Source organism: Strix uralensis, chromosome 10 (genome assembly GCF_047716275.1).
Source record: "Strix uralensis isolate ZFMK-TIS-50842 chromosome 10, bStrUra1, whole genome shotgun sequence".
NCBI classification, from domain to species: Eukaryota; Metazoa; Chordata; class Aves; order Strigiformes; family Strigidae; genus Strix; species Strix uralensis.
This window is the reverse complement of record NC_133981.1, coordinates 20,691,178-20,709,859: the sequence shown is the minus strand read 5'-3', so window position 1 is coordinate 20,709,859 and position 18,682 is coordinate 20,691,178. Positions and strand designations below refer to the sequence as shown.

The 18,682-nt window shown below is 40.5% G+C and overlaps 1 protein-coding gene and 1 long non-coding RNA gene across 2 annotated transcripts; one reads left to right on the top strand and one right to left on the bottom strand.

The window, feature by feature from the left end:
* Positions 1-3,070: 3,070 nt before the first annotated feature.
* On the top strand, positions 3,071-16,609 carry ATRIP (ATR interacting protein). Its single transcript, XM_074879644.1, has 13 exons — positions 3,071-3,581; positions 4,586-4,668; positions 6,166-6,336; positions 6,992-7,107; positions 7,386-7,546; positions 8,938-9,033; positions 9,831-9,960; positions 11,138-11,857; positions 12,499-12,641; positions 13,245-13,336; positions 14,188-14,271; positions 14,517-14,766; positions 15,987-16,609. The coding sequence occupies exons 1-13, from the start codon at positions 3,191-3,193 to the stop codon at positions 16,052-16,054; spliced, it is 2,505 nt and encodes an 834-aa protein (XP_074735745.1). The 5' UTR covers positions 3,071-3,190; the 3' UTR covers positions 16,055-16,609.
* LOC141947925 (uncharacterized) lies at positions 4,547-18,682 on the bottom strand. The gene is made up of 3 exons (XR_012630306.1): positions 18,464-18,682; positions 12,513-12,649; positions 4,547-4,635 (listed from the first exon to the last, which is right to left on the bottom strand). It is a non-coding gene; the product is annotated as an uncharacterized LOC141947925 (long non-coding RNA).

The window sequence follows — 18,682 nt, the reverse complement described above, 5'->3', positions numbered from 1 at the left end:
TGCTGACTGACCTACAAACAAAGTGGTCAACTGTTGATACTGTTCATCAATCTACCCCACCCTGTATTTAGATTCCAGTCTGGCTCTTGTGCTGGCATAAAACGATCTGGACCATCCCTTGTATTTAGCCTCTCTTCCTCCTCCTGAGCTTTTTCCAGCACCATTCTCTTTTCCTCAGGCAGACCCAGCAGACTCCTTCCAATTCATTAAATCTGATATTGAAAATGGCACCTTTATTCAACTGATCTATCCGTTCCTACCGCTTGTCTGAGAGGGGCTTCTATGTTCTGAACATTTCCCCAGCTAGCCCTACCCGGCACTGGACTGAAACCTTCTTCCTCATTGAAACTATCCGAGTCACTATCATTTTGTTCCCTTTGCCTTCTACTCACCCCCCCTCTTTCGCCCCATGCTGCCATTTCCTGCTCATTTCTCCTTTGCATCGCCTGCCAATGCTATATGCTGAAAACAACACTTAGGCCGTTTCTTATTTTATGCCTTTAGTGCAAATACACCACCTTCACTTATAATCAAACCACATTTCTTACGCATATCATAATTATCCCACAACGCAAAGAACAAATTCACATACGGCATCTCATTCCATTTTCCTTCACATCTACAAAACAACATTAATTGCAATACACTATTATAGTTTATACTTCTGTTCTTGGGCCATTTCTCCTGATCATCTAAAGTATATAAGGGCCAGCAATGATTACAACATTCAATCAGTTTCTTTCGGGTCAATGGTTCCCCCCCGCCCCGATCTTTCCAGTGTTTCAGTATGCAGCCTAAAGGACCAGCCTTTAGAATTTCTCCATCCTGTGACTGGACAGAACCCATCACAAAAATAACACACAAACCAAAATAGTACAATAACAACACAAACCAATAACCTAACACAGAACTACAATACATAGCTTAGTGTATTGACCCAAAGGGGACTCGGCTATTTGTTTCCAGTCCCTTAAAATACATCGTAATGGAGACTTTTTCAAAATATTATTTTTAGATTGTTTTGCACCCATCATAGTTAAACCTTATTAATATACAAAGCAAACGACTGTAATCCAATGCACAAAGTCAGAAACCATGATGCAGTGAGCAACGCATGTAATCCAAAAATCATAATCCAGTAAACAAAGCACGTAATTCAAAATTACCAAAACCAACAGGTGGGACTCGAACCCACAATCCTCCCAGAGGGGACTCAAACCCCTATACCAGTTTCAGACCGGGTGGGACCCAAACCCACAATATTTAGACAATCAGAACCAGAACCAGATGGGGATTTTCACCCCTTCAGACAGGGATATGAACCCTGACTTCCAGACCAACCCAGGTGCACACAACAAATACCCCAGGTCTGTGGGACTATTACGTCTCCAACTTATGGGGAGGTACCCCATTTCCAGAAAGAATGCCTTATTTACCTTTTTCCAGGGGACTTGCTTGGAGCCGTTCAGTCCGGGGATCAGAGATCCTCCGCGAGAATCCCTCGGTGTGTGCTGGAGATTCTTCAAGCCCACGGATCCGTCGGGTCTGACAGGCAGGGTCCCATCTGGGTCACCAAAATGATACCGAAAAGCCGGTGGAAGAAATTCTCTAAAACTCATTTTGGAGTTTTAGAAAGCAGGCATTCTTTATTGCAGCGCTGGGTGCACACACAAATAATTTCACAAAGGTGAGTGCACCGATTCTAACACTACACACCTTCTATTGAAAGCATTTCATCCATATTCATTAAATTTCCACCGATTCATTCATATATTCATACTTTTCCTAGAACTAGTTAACATGCACTAGTACTTTGTGCATGCTCACTTGGGCTAATCTCAATGAGTCGGTGGTCCTCTGGTGGTCTCTAGTGGCAAATTATAGTCTTCCTCACTGTGTCCTTCAGATGAACCTTTACTCCGCGCATGCTCACTTTTCCTGGAGGCTGATTGCCAAAATAGAGCCTGGCCTGGACTTGTTCAAAGCCACAATTTTCCTTGTCCAGACACTGAAGCATCCTGTTATCTACTGTCGGGGAGTCTAAACTGAGAAGCGTACATTTTGTTATTTACAGATAAACTAGTTTGTTTTACAAATGAGTCCTTGGTTCCAGTCCCCTGGTATCACAATTAAAAAAAAAAAAGGACAAATTTTCAGGGCACAACACCCCTTTGTGTCTGCAACAGAAAACCAGAGTAAGTGCTTTCTGGTCTTCACAAGCTTCACAAGTGTTATGAGTTTACTGAGTAACAGACAGTCTTGTGTCTCATATTGCCATGGGCTACAAGCAAAACCACCATTGCATATTTGTAGTTTCATATTCCTCTGCAGCTATCATGGGATGTTCTCACAAAGAAAAGATCAAGAATACAAATGGCCTGCTAGGACAACAGCCATGGTTATCCAAATAACTGGGTGGTTCCTCTGGGAGCCTGTGCCAGAGAGGTAAGAGCACTGTCCGCATGTCTCCAAGAGAGGTGAAGAGCAGCAGAGTTGGCCCCATCCAATGGCTGGCAGTGCCATGGCTGTGCAGGATGCACCACTGCCACCCTCCCAGCACGTCGCCTGGTGCCATCCTGCCACGGAAAAGCTCAGGGCAGTGGCAGGGCCGTGCCACGGGACAGGCCTGGCTCCCAGCAGCCCTGCGCTGCCCTGCAGGGTCTGCACACCACGACATCACTTCACCTGGCCCAGCAGCAGCCCTGCTGAGGGCTGCCTCTGGGATTACCACACCTGCCCAGGTGCCACCGCCGCCACTCCGCGGCCTGGAGCCTGGTGTGACATCAGCAGGCCACCCCCTCGTCACGACATGCCGTGACATCACCCGCTAGCGGTCTGACGTCAACACCCTTGCCTTCGCGCCGCCGGCGGGACCAGCCTTCCCGCCAACGCCCCCCTCGAGCCGGCCCAGCCAATCAGCGAGGCGCTTGCAGCGCGGGTCGCCGAGGCCAATCGCGGGGACGCTTACAGCCAGCCGCTGCGCGCTGGCGCTGGGTTTGACCCTCGGGGGCTGCCGTAGACGCGGCGTCCGCCTCATTGGCCCGGGGCGAGGCGCGCCCGCTGGTGATTGGTGAGCGGCGCGGCGCGCGCGGGGCAGCGCGTGGGCTCGGCCGGGGTCCTCCCGCGGCGCCGTAGGCTGTTCCGGTGCGTCCCCCGAGCCCCCCGGGAGGCCGCCAGCCCACCCCCCGCCATGGCAGCGCAGCTCCCGCTCGGGCCGCGGAAGCGGAGCGGCCCGGTGCTGTGTGGGGCGGGCTGGGCCGGGGCCGCCCGTCCGGTCGCGGCGGGCCGCGGCGGGGCCCTGGAGAACGGCTTCCCGCCTCACAAACGCCCCAAGAGCTCGGGGGCGGCTGGGCCCGACGAGGGGCCGGGAGACCCCTTCGGGGACAACGACGACTTCACGGCGGACGACCTGGAGGAGATCGACATCCTGGCTTCGCAGGCGCTGTCGCAGGAGGCCGCCGCGCCGCGGGCGGACCTGCCGAAACACGCGTGGGGCGCCTTGGGAGCGAGCGGCGCCGAGCGGCGGGCGGCCGCGGGGCTGCCCCGGGCCGGCGCCGCCGCTGCGGGGAGGAAGCTGGCAGGTGGGTGTGCCGCCGCGGGGCTGAGCGTGGCTCGGCCGCGCCGGGGCTTGGTGTAACGAGAGGGAGGTCGGGGGCTCCCCTCCACCGCGCGAGGTGTGGGGCTCGCCCGGACAGTCGGGTCTCGGGTCAAGGGTGACGCGGTTGTTGCTGTCACCTGGATTCCTGAAGCTGCCCTGTACTGTCAAGCTATTTGGGGATATGTTTGTTATCTCTCCAGGCATTGCTTTGGGTTATCCCACCTGGCTATAGAGCCTCACGGTGGTATGCTAGCTGCTCAGAGAGCTACTGGAGATTCGAAGAAGCAACGTCCGAGCGGTCACGTAGCATTAAACTAGCGGTCCTGGGAACCTGTTCCCTGGCAGTGTGTGTGGTAACGTGTACCTGAAATGTCGGTACTGCCCGCTAAACGTGTTCAGAAAAACAAACGAGTTTCATAAACTTTTAATATGCTTTAAGTATAAATTATAGTATCATGCATGTCGGCTACCAGATTTTTTTTTTGCTAACCGTTAACTTTCACTAGTAAATGCGTAATGTATCTCATATTAATAGTAATTTTCAGAGTTACTTTGAAAAAGCATACAGGGTTTTGTTCATTATTAGAGTCCAAAGGGCTTAAATCTTGTAAGTATGTTTTAGCAATGCTAACATTTCTAATATCCAGGTCAAAAAGTTTTCAGTTAACCCTTATTTGTGCAGGGTGCGTTAACTAAAATGATCCTGGAGGAAACGCTGCATTTCCTGTGGGTCATCTTACTGTTTTAAGATACTAGAAATGTTTGGGGGGCAGGTTTTCTCCTCTGTTTTGAGGATTGATGCATAAACTCTAAGAAAGTTACCGCGGTGATCAGATGCATGCAATTTACCTGTTTGTAGTGACAGTATAAATATTAAGATATTCAGAGGTATGTGATGGTAAATAACAAAATCTTGATGTTAAGTCATCTGTGATGTACATACATCATCCGTGCTTCAGAACAGATCTTGGCTTTTTTCTGCACCAGGGAGCAGTACGGAAGATAGTCTGATGAGAGATGCATTCCAGTTTGAAGTACTGCAAGCACAGCATGAAGAAATTAAACAGAAGGTTAGCAATATCTTCCCCTCCCCTCTAAATATCACATTTTTGGATAGGGCTAACTGAAAGGTGCGTAAGTTCAGTTTCAAGTTATCTTATTCTAATCAAGTTGATTAGTAATCTTTGAAATCCATGGATCTATTACAAGCGTCATGCTAGAAACAGCTCTAGTAATATTAAGAGTGAGAGCAGTATTTCATTTCTTGGTCATTTCAGATTAGCAAATGCTAATTTGTCAGTTTTACTTGTTTCTTATCAAATTGATTCTCCACTGTCCTGTCAGCAGGGGTCAGCAAAAGTTGTTTTGTGCAACTTAAAGATTTGAGAAAGTAAAGTTACTTTTAAGTTGTGTTATGTTACTTTACCTTCTGATAATCCCTTATGGAAAGATACCGTGGGGAAGAAGTGGGCGCAGAAAAGTAAGAAGGTACAGTTGCCCATACAAAGTCCATCCCTTTTTGGCAAACAGTTTAGGAAGAATGTAAGACCGGAGCAAGTTTATGGTGGTATTTCACCAGAATAGCCTTCTAGCCTCTGGTAAAATTTAATGTAGGTACTTGTATTTAATATTGTATAGTGTATTGTCTTTAAATGTTTGTGTATTTAGTTTTGGATACCTTTTAGTGTGAAAGAGGTCTGCAGCTTAACAACACATTGTGTCAGGAAGTTTCTTTGATTTTATTTTGACCTTTGCACCTAGTGATTTTCAGAGGATGTGTTTTGGTTGTTGTGAGGGGTGGTAACAGGGAATAACTTGTGCATAGCACTCACACTTCGATAGAGCTTTGTTTCCTCACAGTTGTGCTTTCTCCCAGATGGGAGGCTCCTGCTCTACCTTTCTCTCATCACCCTTACCTCTGTTCTCTGATCTTTCCCCCTTTATTGGGGAAGTTCCCACCTGAACACTGTGTTCAACATGGGGGTACATCATAATTTTACACGGTGGTATAGAGGTGTCTTTCTGCTTTTTTTTTTTCCTATGCTTTTCTGAGTAACACATTTATTATCTCTCCAAAGTCTTGTCTCTGAGTGGTGATGGCTGTTCAGAGAGCGTTAGAGACTATGTACATCATGAAGATACTGTCTGGGGGTGGTAGCTTGTCTTAGCACAGTGTGCTTGTTGGCTGCCATGCTAGATGAAATATTATAATTAAATTATTGTTATAATCCAAACAATGAATAAATTATTGATGTGTGTTGACTTTTTTAAAAAAAAAGAACATAATCACAGAGAAGGGGAAGGAGAAGAATGGTCTCTGTCAGATACTAGGATGGTATATGGAGACATGCCTTTGCTGTCATTTCATAATTCTGTTAGAGAAAACAGTAGCTGAGCCTGATTTAATGAGAAAAAGATTAGAAGCAACATTGCAGAATTTCTGAACTGGGTTACAGGAGCATTCTTCTCCCTAGAAAGTATAAATATACCTAATTTTCAACCACATAGTGATATAAATACATACTTTTGATTATATGCATCCTTTAATGGAATTCATCTGTTTGCAGCTGAAAGAAATGCAGGATGAAATTCTTACTAAAAATGGAGAAATTAAAATTTTGCGTGACTCAATGCAGCAGATGGAGTGTGCTATGGAGGAGCAGAAAAGGTCATACATGCTATTGGAACAGCAAAAATCTCAGACCTTAAGTGAAAAGGAAAAAGAGTTCTCCAAAAAGGTTTGTAAATATGACAGTTACCTGCATGTCACATGCAGAAGCTAATTTTATGACTTAATGATGTCACAGACCATCTAGTCAAAGGAAGAACATTTGTGTGAAATTTCCAAACAATGTATGCTTTTATTTTCTTACCTAGAAGAAAGCATTTGTAAGAACTTGCTGTGAGGGTTTTCTTCTGCCAAAATAAAAGTAAAATTCAAGTGGTAGAGGTTTTCATTTACTTGTTACTGTTTTTTAAGCAATCCCAAGAACACTAAAATTTGCAATGTATTTTAAAATGGAAAAAAGCAACAGAGCATGCTTTATGACTCTGATCAGATTGCTGTTCCTGTTGCCATCATCTTTCTGAAAGCCCTGAAGAGGACAGTGGCTGCTTTTGCCCCATTTACTCTGCTGTTAACGGCCTCTCTGTAGACACATTCTGCATGGCACTTGGTCTGTCTTAACAAGTCATATGCTTCTTGCCTGAAATTTTGACACTTGGTTCTAAAATAGTATTAATTGGACTAGCACATGTAAAAATGGAGATGTTACGCAGCGTTCACAGTAAGTAGATGGTAATCTTGAAATCTTACGGTAATTCTAGTTGCTCTGCAGTTAAAACACCTCTAAATTATTAACAGTAAAATTGTCTTTTTAATTCCTCTTTCAGTTACTGTCATTACAGTCAGAGTTGCAGTTCAAAGATGCAGAAATGAATGAATTAAGAACGCGACTTCAGAACTGTGAAAGAAATAAACACGTTACTCAGACGGTTTTAACGCCAAGGTAGGGGTTTTGGGAAATTAATTTGCGTTCCTTTTTATAATATGTGCGCTTAAACTATTAAAGAGGTTTTCCTTATTCGTGTAACTCTTAGATCCATTGTCTTTAAAAAATGCAACCAAGTAAGTCTGTTGACCTCTGTGGAATTTGCTCAGAAAGATCTTGCTTTGTATCTGTGACAGAAATGCAGAGTTTAAACATTAATAGATCCTTGTTTATTGTTTAATAAAATAATTACAAAAGAAATATTGATGCATCTAAGTGTTTCATTTTTATTTTAGCCCTAAAAAGAATTTTGCAATACAAGTGAAACCAGAAGGATGTTCTCCACAGCCTGGAAAAAGATCTTTTCCTACAAAGGAATCCTTCAATGCTGAAACGTCCACTAGACCATTGTGTTCCTCAGGAAATCTCATTGCCCCGACTACTTCGATCAAAGAAGGTAAACCCATATATAGCTTTGCAGTATTTTTAGCTGCATATGAACATTCTGCCTCAGATAAAGATTTCTGTACTATATGAACAGTTTCAGGAAGTTCACTGTAGAGAAAAACAAGTATTTATTTTGTTTTTGCTTAAATTCCTTTCTGTTTTATACCAATTGACGTTAAATAGCTATGACTGAAATTGCAATCAAGATCATTTTAATTCACAGTTTGGTAATGCTGATATACCAGATGCCAAGATGTCAACAATGAAGTGGCTATTGTAATGAAAAACTTTCATTTATTATGTGATGAACTAAAATATCCAAATTTTTAATCTGCCTTTCTCATTGGATAAAGAAGAACAGAAAATAATTTGCCTGTTTCTTGAATTGGTCTGCTAGTCAGCTAATGCGTTTTTTGTATTCTTGTGGTTTTGGCTTTGAAGTGGACCTTTTGGGGGATTTTATTTTAAAGGGTACATATTTAGCTGTATTGAAAGAAGCAACTGAAACAGTATACTCATTTCCTCTTTTATGTGTAGGACAGTAATTCTCACAAAACTGTATCTTGAAATTCATTCAGTAAAGCTTAGGAAATTAATATATGCATGTATTTGAAGATTGTTACAATATGAAACAAAAATGGTGGTTTTTTAGTAGCAGCTCTGTCTGCCATGTTTCCAATAGGCAACAATAAATGGAAGAAATTTGGACATCATCAACTAATCCTTACAGGAAGAGTCATGAAAAATTTGGGAGGTTACTCTCAGTCACAGTATTCAATCTGAAACTGTATGGGCATTATGAACTCCATCAAAAAGAAAAATACAGTAGCCTTAAAGCATTAGTATTGTTATTTTTTCAGCCTCCTGACTGTTCGTTATAAGAACATTCAATATGCCTATTTGTTTGAAAAACACACTTCATTATTTGTCTTCTGAATGCTGCAAGGCTTTTGGCTTCAGTTTCACTAGGAACTGTGACACATATAGGTGACTGAAAGATTATGAAATGCTCAATTTTATTACTTTTTTTTTTTAGAATTTTATGTTGATTTTTAACTAATGTCATGTAAATCTCTGCTAGTAGTGGGAATTCAACTTAAGGTATTGGTTTTTTTCTAAAAGAAAAGTTGAGAGCAATAACACTGAACAATCTGGAGCATCTGACAGTAAAGGTGAAATTATATTCACTTTTCTCATTTATTCTGAGGAGCAATTCTACTTGCATCACAGCTCTTAACTATTGTTTGACATATCTGAGTTATACAAGACATGTTTTTTACTGGTCTACTCTCTGTTTACTTACTATATAACAACTGGCTAACTGAATGTGTGTAAAGGATAGATACAGAGGTATAAGCACTGTAGTTCCTATATTAGACTCATAATTACTGTTTGCTTTAGACAGTAAGATAACCCCTCCTGAAGTTGTATCTGTGAAGCACGAAGCAATGGGAAAAAACGGTTCCTACAACTCTGTACCTAAACGAAACGCACGAGGTAACTTTAATTCTGTTAATGCAGAAATAATGAGCATTTCTGAGGAACAGCTCAGATGCCTTTACTAGGCAGCGTCATGTGAGGAGCCTGCTATGTACAGTGCCCCTGCAGAGGACAGTGGTGTACAGCTAGTTGCCTTTTGCTTTGAGTATTCTGATTTTGCAGTAAAACATTTCAGATTATATTATCATCATCTTGTATCCTAACAACACTCTTGTGTTGTTACTCTAGTTAAGAAAAAAAGTTTGCCTGGGTTTTGCTTTATGGAAGGATACAGATCAAGAGGCATCTTATTACAAGGCTGGCTCTTTCAGTATTAATAAATTATGCTTTTTATTGTAAACCAATATAGAAACAGGAAAATGTACGTTGTTTTGGTTTTTTTTTTTAAATTAAAGTAAAAACAATAAAGCAACGTTTACAACAGTCAACACCAGGAAATCTTCAGGGAACTATTTTATTTCCAATTCCAAATAGAATCACATCACGTAATTTTAATGTCTGGACTGGAACATGGAGGGCAAGTCGTCAGCATAGTTGGGATATATGATCATTTGGGTTGAGCTATTTGGTGTTACGGGATTGTAATTAAAATACTTCTAGATATAATTTGGTTACTACTTAAATCATATCAAGTTAATTTTTCTGAAAAAAATATTTTTTAGAGAAAGAAAATTTGTAATGAAAACATATTTTGAGGTTGAGAGCATTATAAATAAGGCTAATCTTTTGAAATATTAATTTTTTGTTGTTGTTGATGGTAAAGCTACTCCAAAGACAATTTTGTATCCTTTCAGGTTCTATCTTACTAAATGCACTGATGAAGCAGCCCATTGTCCCTGGGTCATTACTAGGACTCTGCCATCTTCTTAGCAGTAACTCTGAGCCTCTATCTGGAGCTGTATCGCAGCCTAACTATTTGGATACGTAAGTTTTTGTTAAACTGTGTCTGACATGTTCTTAGTATAGTGGCATTCTCTATACCAAGAAATGCTTGTTCATGTAGGATAGCTCATTCATTTATTAACTACTGTTTTGCTTAGAGTATTTAATGCAAAATTTGGAACATCATTCTGCATCTTTGATTATCATAGATACTAAATAGTGGAATAACACTAAGATATAAACTTGTATGTTAGGGGAAGGCACAAAAGCATGTTTTGTAAAACCTGGGAGTGACTGTTAGCTGCTGTTGTTAGCCACTTAAGCACATAAAACTTGCATTGCAATGAGGGAAGCATATAAATGTGATCATGAGTTAAGCGGGGAGAAAATGTTGAAAATGTGATCAAAAGAACAGTAGGATTTATACCTTCAAAGTCTAAACTATGTTCAATTTGTAATGTACAATATATGTGCAATTTTCCAAGATATATTTATAGTGATGGGTAAAGCATTTTAAATATGAATATTGGATATAAATTATAGTAGTTTTTCACTTTCAGGAGCTACAGTTTAATTCTTTAAATACCTTTTGCTTTTCTGATTTGTTATTTTATTAGTAATTCTTGTGTTTTGTGGGTTCATAGCAAGGCTCATGTCTCGTGGCCCTTGCCATTTATGCAAGTAGAGGTGGTCCATTTGGCCTTTGTAGCTGCAGTTTGACTAGTTAATAGCTAAACTTGCTCCCCCTCCTTCTTCTCTGTCTTCCCACACCCCCCTCTCTGGCCAAGAAAATAATTTTTTATTGTCCTTGTAGTCCTTTAAAGGCCCCTAAATATTACAGATCAGTAATGTACAGATACTTGTTCTTCCCAAAATAACATCAGGGGAAGATAATATGACAGGTCATCAAAAGCATGAAACTGGAAGTTTCAAATGTAGTTTCAGACAATGGCTTATAGTGAGCTGCTGAAGTTACTCAGCTGTAAGCTCTGACTACTTTGACAGGGCCTAGGAATGCCTTGAAATTGCTCTTCCATGCAGGTATCGAGGAGTAGGATTCCCCTCCCCCCCCCCCCTTATATTTTATTTTGGGAACAGACATCTCTTATTACTCTAGCCTTTCTATTAGTTGATTCAGAATATGGATAACTCAAATATCAACTATGTTCTCTGTCTTTTCTTCTGAAGTATTTTCCTTCTTTTAACTTTATTTGGATAGGAAGTCCACACAACTACCCAGCAGCAGGACAACTCAAGAAGAAATTGCTCCTCTTGTATCCCTGCGAGAAGCTCAAGAACTTGCAGTAACAGGATTGAACTTCATCGCTATGGACGAAGGATTATCTGAAGGAAGCCCAACAGAAAGCCAGGGAGAGTTCTTGCACCTCACACGCCGCAACATCCGAGGCGCCGTGCATCTCTTGCCCTTGGTAGAACACCATATTGGTGCATACTGTCAAGCGGTACAATCGGCGGACAAGTCAGTAAATGGTTCTTGTGGAAACCATTCAGCTGTTTCTCCCAGAACCAACACAAATATGGTGTCAAGTAAGGAGGATGTCAGGTTGTCTCTTGAAGAAACTGCAGTTATATCACTGGGTATTCTTTATTATTTGGCATTTTATAGCTGGGATGTTGTCCACACGTTGCTATCTACTGAAGTGGAAAAAAATTCTGCTGCTGGAGATGAACAGGTTTCCAAGATGGACAAAAATGTGTTGTGTGAAAATAAAGAAGATACCAGGACACAAGGAGGGCTGCCTGTAGCCCCACAGGATGCTCCCAGTAATGATCAAACTCAGCATTCTTTGTTTAAAAAGCTGCTTCAGGTTTTAGCTTTTTCTGCTACAAGAGGCTCCCAGACTGATAGGATACTGAACCAAAGCCTAAAAGTTTTGGTGAAATTAGCTGAAAATTCAACAATGGACTTGCTAATAAAGTAAGTCAGTAATAGCTTTAAAATTATTTCAGACTCTGTTGTTTAGCAATTTTCATTTTCTGTTGAAACACATTTGTGCAGATGACAGTAGAAGTTTTGACATGTATGAGAGAATATCACATTTCTCAGATCACCTTTGAGAAGCAGTTGAGGATCTTTCTACTGCCTTTGCTGCTAATGGATGTGATAACCACCCTGATCAGTAACAAGATTTGCTTATGATATTTATAGGAAGCAGATGCTGTTGCCTCACTGCATAGCTGTCACTTGAAAGTGAGAAAACTTCTTAAGGCCATATGCAGTTGATCAGAATATCTAACATTCATTTTGGGTTTTTGCAATTGCTGGGAGATGCCTAAGGAATGAAAGCAGAGGGTCTGATTCTGGTAGGTAGAATGTCACGCAGAAGTGAGGCATTTCGTCTGCTAATGGTCTAATATACACAACCATAGTACGAATTGCACACTGACTGCCAAAGGTAACTGTGTTTTTCAGTACACTTAGTACTTATGACATGTAAGTTGAGATCAGGCATGTTTTGAATGGCTAAAAAGGCACAAATTATGATGCTGTATACAAGAAATAGCGTATTTTCAACTTGTCGGTGCATTTCCCATTTCTAACTGAGTTTTCTTTTGAAGTTTTCAGCACTTACTGAGTAGCCAGATACTGCTGCATTGTCTGTGTCCAGAAACCCCTTTGCCCGCTGTCCTCTTGACCGTGAGACTGTTGTCTATTCTTGCTCAACACCATATGTTGGTTGTTCAACTTTGTTCTCATTCAGGTAAAAGACTGCATAACACAGAGAACTGTTATCAGTTGAATGTTAGAGTGACTAGAAAGTAATGCAAATAGGCCTTGCTCCAAAGTGTTAAAACCCCCAAAGGCAAAAAGCCTGCTACGTTACCTGAAAAATTGCTTTCTAGTGCAGTGTTTCAGTTATTGTTTGAGGAGTGGTTTGTCTTGTGGCATCTGTCTACATACAGTGCTTTTGATACCCATGTGGATTTTTAAAACTGCTTTCTAGATTAATGTTTATTATGTTAAAGGTTGATGAGGAAAAAAGGGCTTTTGAGGAGGTTTGAAGTTTAATTTATTTGCACTCCTGACATTGTTGCGTTTAGGGATGCATGACCAATAGTCTTTGTTCAGTTCCTTATGAGTGAAGTAGGACAGTATTACCACAAATACATAAATAAAGTTTAGGGATACTAGTTTCTTCAGCACTGCTTAATATGTCTGAAGTAAAGCAAGAAGTTGAGCCTGTATCATGAGGCCCAGGACAGCACTCTACCTATTTTCTGAAATGTTTTCTTGTGCAACAAAATTAATTTTTGTCATGAACAATTGACTAGTTGGGAAAAGAATGAAGCTATCTCTATTTCAGACACCTGCCTCCTTCTTGCACTGTACATGTATATTACATCAAGACCAGATAAATCAGCATCTGAAATGCTTTGGCTTCAGCTGGAACAAGAGGTAACCACAGCTTTGTTCATATGCTTTTTCCTGCTATTTCCAGTTGAGGGAGTAGGAGGAGCAGGGTAATGCACAAATTGTCCGAAAACAAGTTCGTTCTCCAGCTGAAATAGAACACCAAAAGTATTGTCTTGCAGTAAGGGATTACATTGGTTTTTAAGAGTAGCTGCCTGAAACTGAATTGGTAATTATTCTTAAAGAGAACATCAGTCATAACAGTCATAGTTTAGTCTCAGAAAAAAAAACACAAGAAAGATCCCAGGATGGCTGTGAATTTTCAACACTAAGCTTTTTTTTTTGCTTTTAGATTGATAGAGGAATGAAAGGAAGCAAGATCTAGGATTTATTTTGATTGTATGTATTAATTCTGAACTGTACCTTATGAGTTACTATATATAAAAGGCAGTCTGTAGTGATTTAGGATTATATTCATTGTATTCAGTGTAAATCCTAGCTTGCTGTATAATAATCATGATTATCTATAGGAAGAAGAGCTTTTTGAACTTAATTTGTATTGGTTGTACTGACAGTGGTGACTTGAGGTTCTACTGTTTGTTCCACTTCTGCTTTTGTTTGAAAGAATTTTGAACCATTTTCATTATCACTGCACCTCATTAGTCTTTCTCATCAGAAAGTTGGAAAGGTTTCTATGCAAGGCAAATTCTGTGTCTAAAGTTTTACAGGGAAAAAAGAATTTTTGGGGTTAAGAATGATCAACTGTTAAGAAAAAAACAAGAATGTTTGAAACTAGTAATGAAATATTTCTACCTCCCTTTATTTGCAGCTTAGTAGTTTGATAATTCTGCAGAACACTAGTGCTCATTATAATGCAATCTGTGTTTTTGTAATAGACAGTTAGACTCCTGACACGGTGTATGCGGTGTTCCAGTCCCGCGGTTTTATTGCCTGGTACAGACTGCCAATGTAATCTTGAGGTACGTCACTACAGTGGCTGAGTTTAATCTACTCAGAACTTAAAGGTACTCAATGCTGAAATAGCTTTTTTGCCCTTAGCTACAATGAAACAAGTGCACTGTAAAGGATGCCAACTTCTAGGGAGCTTGCTTTTGCTTGCTAGAAAATATTCTGAAATTTGGAGAGATTAATCAGTAAATTTCATAATGGAGTAAGTTTTTCTGCTGTAATTTTTGTGTATTGAGGCACTTTTTTCCTCTTGCAGGTGGTTAAAGCACTAATTATAATGTTACATAGACAGTGGATGAAGATTAGAAGATCTGAGAACAGCTTGTGTGTATATAAGGAACAAATTACCCAGTTTTTACGGGATGCTGTCTTACTCTTACACAGCCTTTCTCAGAAAGATAAACTCTTTCACGAACACTGTTTGGAAGTTCTCCATCATTATGATCAAGCCATGCCAGGCATAAGAGCCATTCTCAAAAAGACTCAAAAACTGAGTGCCTGTGAAGGTAAAACAAGTCAAATGATAATGTTGGCTTTTTCCATGCTGTAGAAATAGAAATTCCACTTCTGTCCCTTTCCCTATTTAACAAGGGCCAAAATACCATGGATGGCTGTTGCTCAGACCTCTGAAGGCAGTCCCTAATTGAGTGCTTCTCAATCTTCCTTATACTGAATCACAACTCTGCTGTTCTTCTTTAGTAGTTCTTTTCTCCATAGAAATATGTCCCTACTATCTGATCAGACAAAATCCTATACTCCAGCTCTTTAAGTAGAACAAGCTGCACTATACATTAAAGAAAAAAATCATTATTCCAATTCTCCAATTAGCATTACACCTTGTCTGCAATTGTTGTTTTTCCCCTATATCCTTAACATCTTTTCTTCCTCTTCTACCCCCAACCTGCCTTCATTACCCCAAAAGCTTCTCTAGCCCATGTCCATCAGGACTTTCCCCTTGCTTTGTGCACTTCTGGTGTCTGTTCCCTAGAGAGCGCTAATCTTGTGAAACTACCTCTCCTCCTTGTACCTTGATGCCATTTCTTCATTCACTCGTGGCATTATTTACATGTGTGTTGTGGCACCAGTATGTCAGTAAGGTGCTTGCTACAAGATACCAGGCAAGGCATCTAGTCTTACTCAGAGCCAGAGTGATAAATTCTTCATTGCTGGTGTATGTATTGCATCAGTAAGGCAGATCATACAAGCATGCCATTGGAGCATCCCAAGGTTTTCTAGAACTTTTCTCTAGTTGTGCTTGGGAACAGACCAGAACAGTGTAACAGCTTGTGATGTTGGTGCACACGTGTGCTTGCAAACCTGCAGTTAGCGTTCAGGTTCTTTCTTTAAAACACAAAATACTATGTTTTTGTCCTAGTGATTTTTTTAAAACTAGCTAACAAAAATGAGGTTTTCAACTTAGTAAGTAGTCAGAACTAGTTGCAAAATAACAAAGTGCCCTTTATTGTTTTTCCGCTAATAGCTAAATTTAATTGACTGCCCAAGATAGTTCTCTCCTTTAATACCTAAAAAGGCATTAAAGAGGGGGAGAAGTTTGTATGACAAAATACATACCTAAAGACCTGTTTGCATGGAACCTTGCAAAAAAAATATTTGCTGTAGCCTTCTACAGTCAGTATGTTTTAAAATGCAAACAGAAACCAGCTATAATTATACTATATCAAGTAGAAAAGTAACTCAAACATGGTTTTTTTGGTTGTTTTTGCAGAACTGATTTTGGATGAATTATATCCTCCTGAGCCAGAGGCAGAAGATCAAGGAATGGACTCCAGCTAGCCAACATCTAGCGAAGATCTCTGTCCTTCCTCATCTAAATCACAATAATCATTGCCAGTGTAAATCTGAAATTTAAATTATCTGTTAAATGATAACCTAAAGGTTGCACTCAAATGCAGCACAACTAAGACATTTCTTTGCTGTGATTAAGTGCCATCTAAATGTAGCTGAAAGCAGAGAAATTTTGATGTAAGAATTTTACAGCAATGTACTGTTTTGCTGTGCAAAACCATGCCATGGCTTATGACTGGTTCTGTTTATGAATTTTGTACTTTATGAAATTGCTGTGAATGGAATGGAAATTTCACTATTCTCTGTTTTACTGTGACTACAGCTGAATTTATGATGCCGAATGTGCTGAGATGTTTGGGATTCCTGCATTCATTTGAAAGTCTTTTCAAGATACTTTTGCAGCTGTAACACTTCCCTGCTTGACTTCCAGAATTTTCATGTTGATATTAGTAAACAGTTCACTGTGATTTTAAAAACCTTTCTAAAAATAACTTAATAGTTGGCAGTTCAGTTCTGAGCAAGAAATTCAAAGCCCTGTAATGATCACCTGAGTTCACTCATTTTTCTGCATTTCATAAATCTGCCAAAAGTGTAACTATTGGGGTGCCAACACAAAAAAATACTAGTTACTTTGGAAGAGTAAGATGGTAATGTTGAGGAGAGTGAGAGAAGGGTATTTAAATGTGTGCAGAATGACTGTTTTTTTTGGTTGTAGTATCCAGATAGGCACTGCAGTAAAAATGAATGAGCATCTCATTCCTCAGATACAGCACTGAAGATTGGAGTAAGAACAATACCCCTTCACATGTCTGTGACTATCTGCTGTCATACTCGGCTGCAGGTATCAGCTGAACCTTAGACCCTAGAAAGGGAAGTGAGAGTGTGCTACTAAAATGAGCCTACAGGTTTATTTCTAAATAATTTGGAAAGCTTTCTCCATTTTTTGACAGATACTTGATTCAGAACAAGCCTGGCTCCAGGGACCAGGAGGCGAGACAGTACTACAGTGGGAAGGAAGCCCTTGGAAAATTGGGAAACATCCAGTTCTCTGGTCACAACCCTCAGAGGTTGTGTCCTGCCCTGGTGTCCCTGGGCAAAGAGCCCCACTCCAGTGTGCTGAACAAGCTCTTGACTTAGCTTTCACTTTTGAAGAGAACTTTCCCAGAAACCACTCTGGGAGTAACCAGTGTCATAATCCAGCATCTCCCTAGGTACAAAGCTTCACTCCTTCCTCCCACAACACAGCCTAAGGCTAAGCCTCCTCTGAGCAGCAGCTGGCACAGCTCCACCAGACATGGCCTGTTTGTTTCTGTAAAAAACAAGCTGCCAACTGCTCCTCTCAGTTAACAGGTTTCAAGTCCCTTGTAGCATCTGGAGAGCTGCCATTTCCTGCCTAAATGCAGCAAGGACACACAGGCACATAACAGCATCTATGCTTGCATGGTCAGAACCCTAGAACTGCCACCAGGGCACTGGACAAGACATGTTACAGAAGTTTCAGCATGACATAAAATCATTTGACTTGTCCACTTAAAAATACACAACACACCCCACCCCAAAAAAAACCTCCAAAATGCAAAACCTGGCATTTCCTGGCCTTCATGACTAGAGAGAAGCGCCCTTTCCTTACTCAAAACCAAAATAACTATGAAGATAATTCTTGAAAAATAGTCCTACAAGCATGAGCAGTGGTAAAGCAGTATCTGTCAGTTAACCTGCTCTGAGTGACTAACTTTGTTAGGACAACTCTAAGATATGATAGTCACAATATCCCAAAACACAGTGATCTGCCATCACTTTTCAACTGCTGTATGCCTGTTCTCACCATCTAATTTCTTTAAACGTAGTTTGAGTTTATAGAGATAAGATGCATTGAAACCCCTTCTTTGGGTGAATAAGCCAAATGAACTGTTAAGAGGAGTTTGGATGAAAACCAGTTAAGGAATCCCAAATTGTTGAAGCAATCCAGTTATAAAAACTTGTTTAAAAAATTCTTGGCCTCATCTAAAGGGTGTGTATATGGCAACTTGGTAAAAGTTACTGATAAGCTTTATAAACACAGAAATATTATCTGTGGAAAAAAAATGCTAGGAAATTACCCCTAACTGTTCCCTTCTGGCACTGAATCCCCTCCCATCCACCCACTCTAACAGACAACACCCTAACATGTATGTCTGCACTCTTCCCACTTTTGACTTTAAAGTGGTATAGCCCAGGCTATATACAAACCAACCGACCCTACACCTTCACTGGTAGAAATGACAGTAACATCATGGTGTTAGGAAATTAAGCCACAGCATGTAACAGTGAGGGCATTTTCTGTAACTGAGAAGTTCACACTTCTAAGGAAAAATGAGGCTGTACTAAAGAGAAAAAGACAGACATAGGTATACTTACAGAACTGCCGAAATTCATTATTTGTTAAGCCATTTACAGTGACCAATCTTCTGTCAGAATTATTGCAATTATTCCATAAAAATCTGTAACTATTTACATTTTCTTGGGATTAAAGAGATCCAATCATGTATGCAACAGCTGATCACCCCCTGAAAAAAAAAAATGAAGCATTTTTACAGATGGTGGGGCTACTGGTTTACAGTAACAGAAGTAACAGAA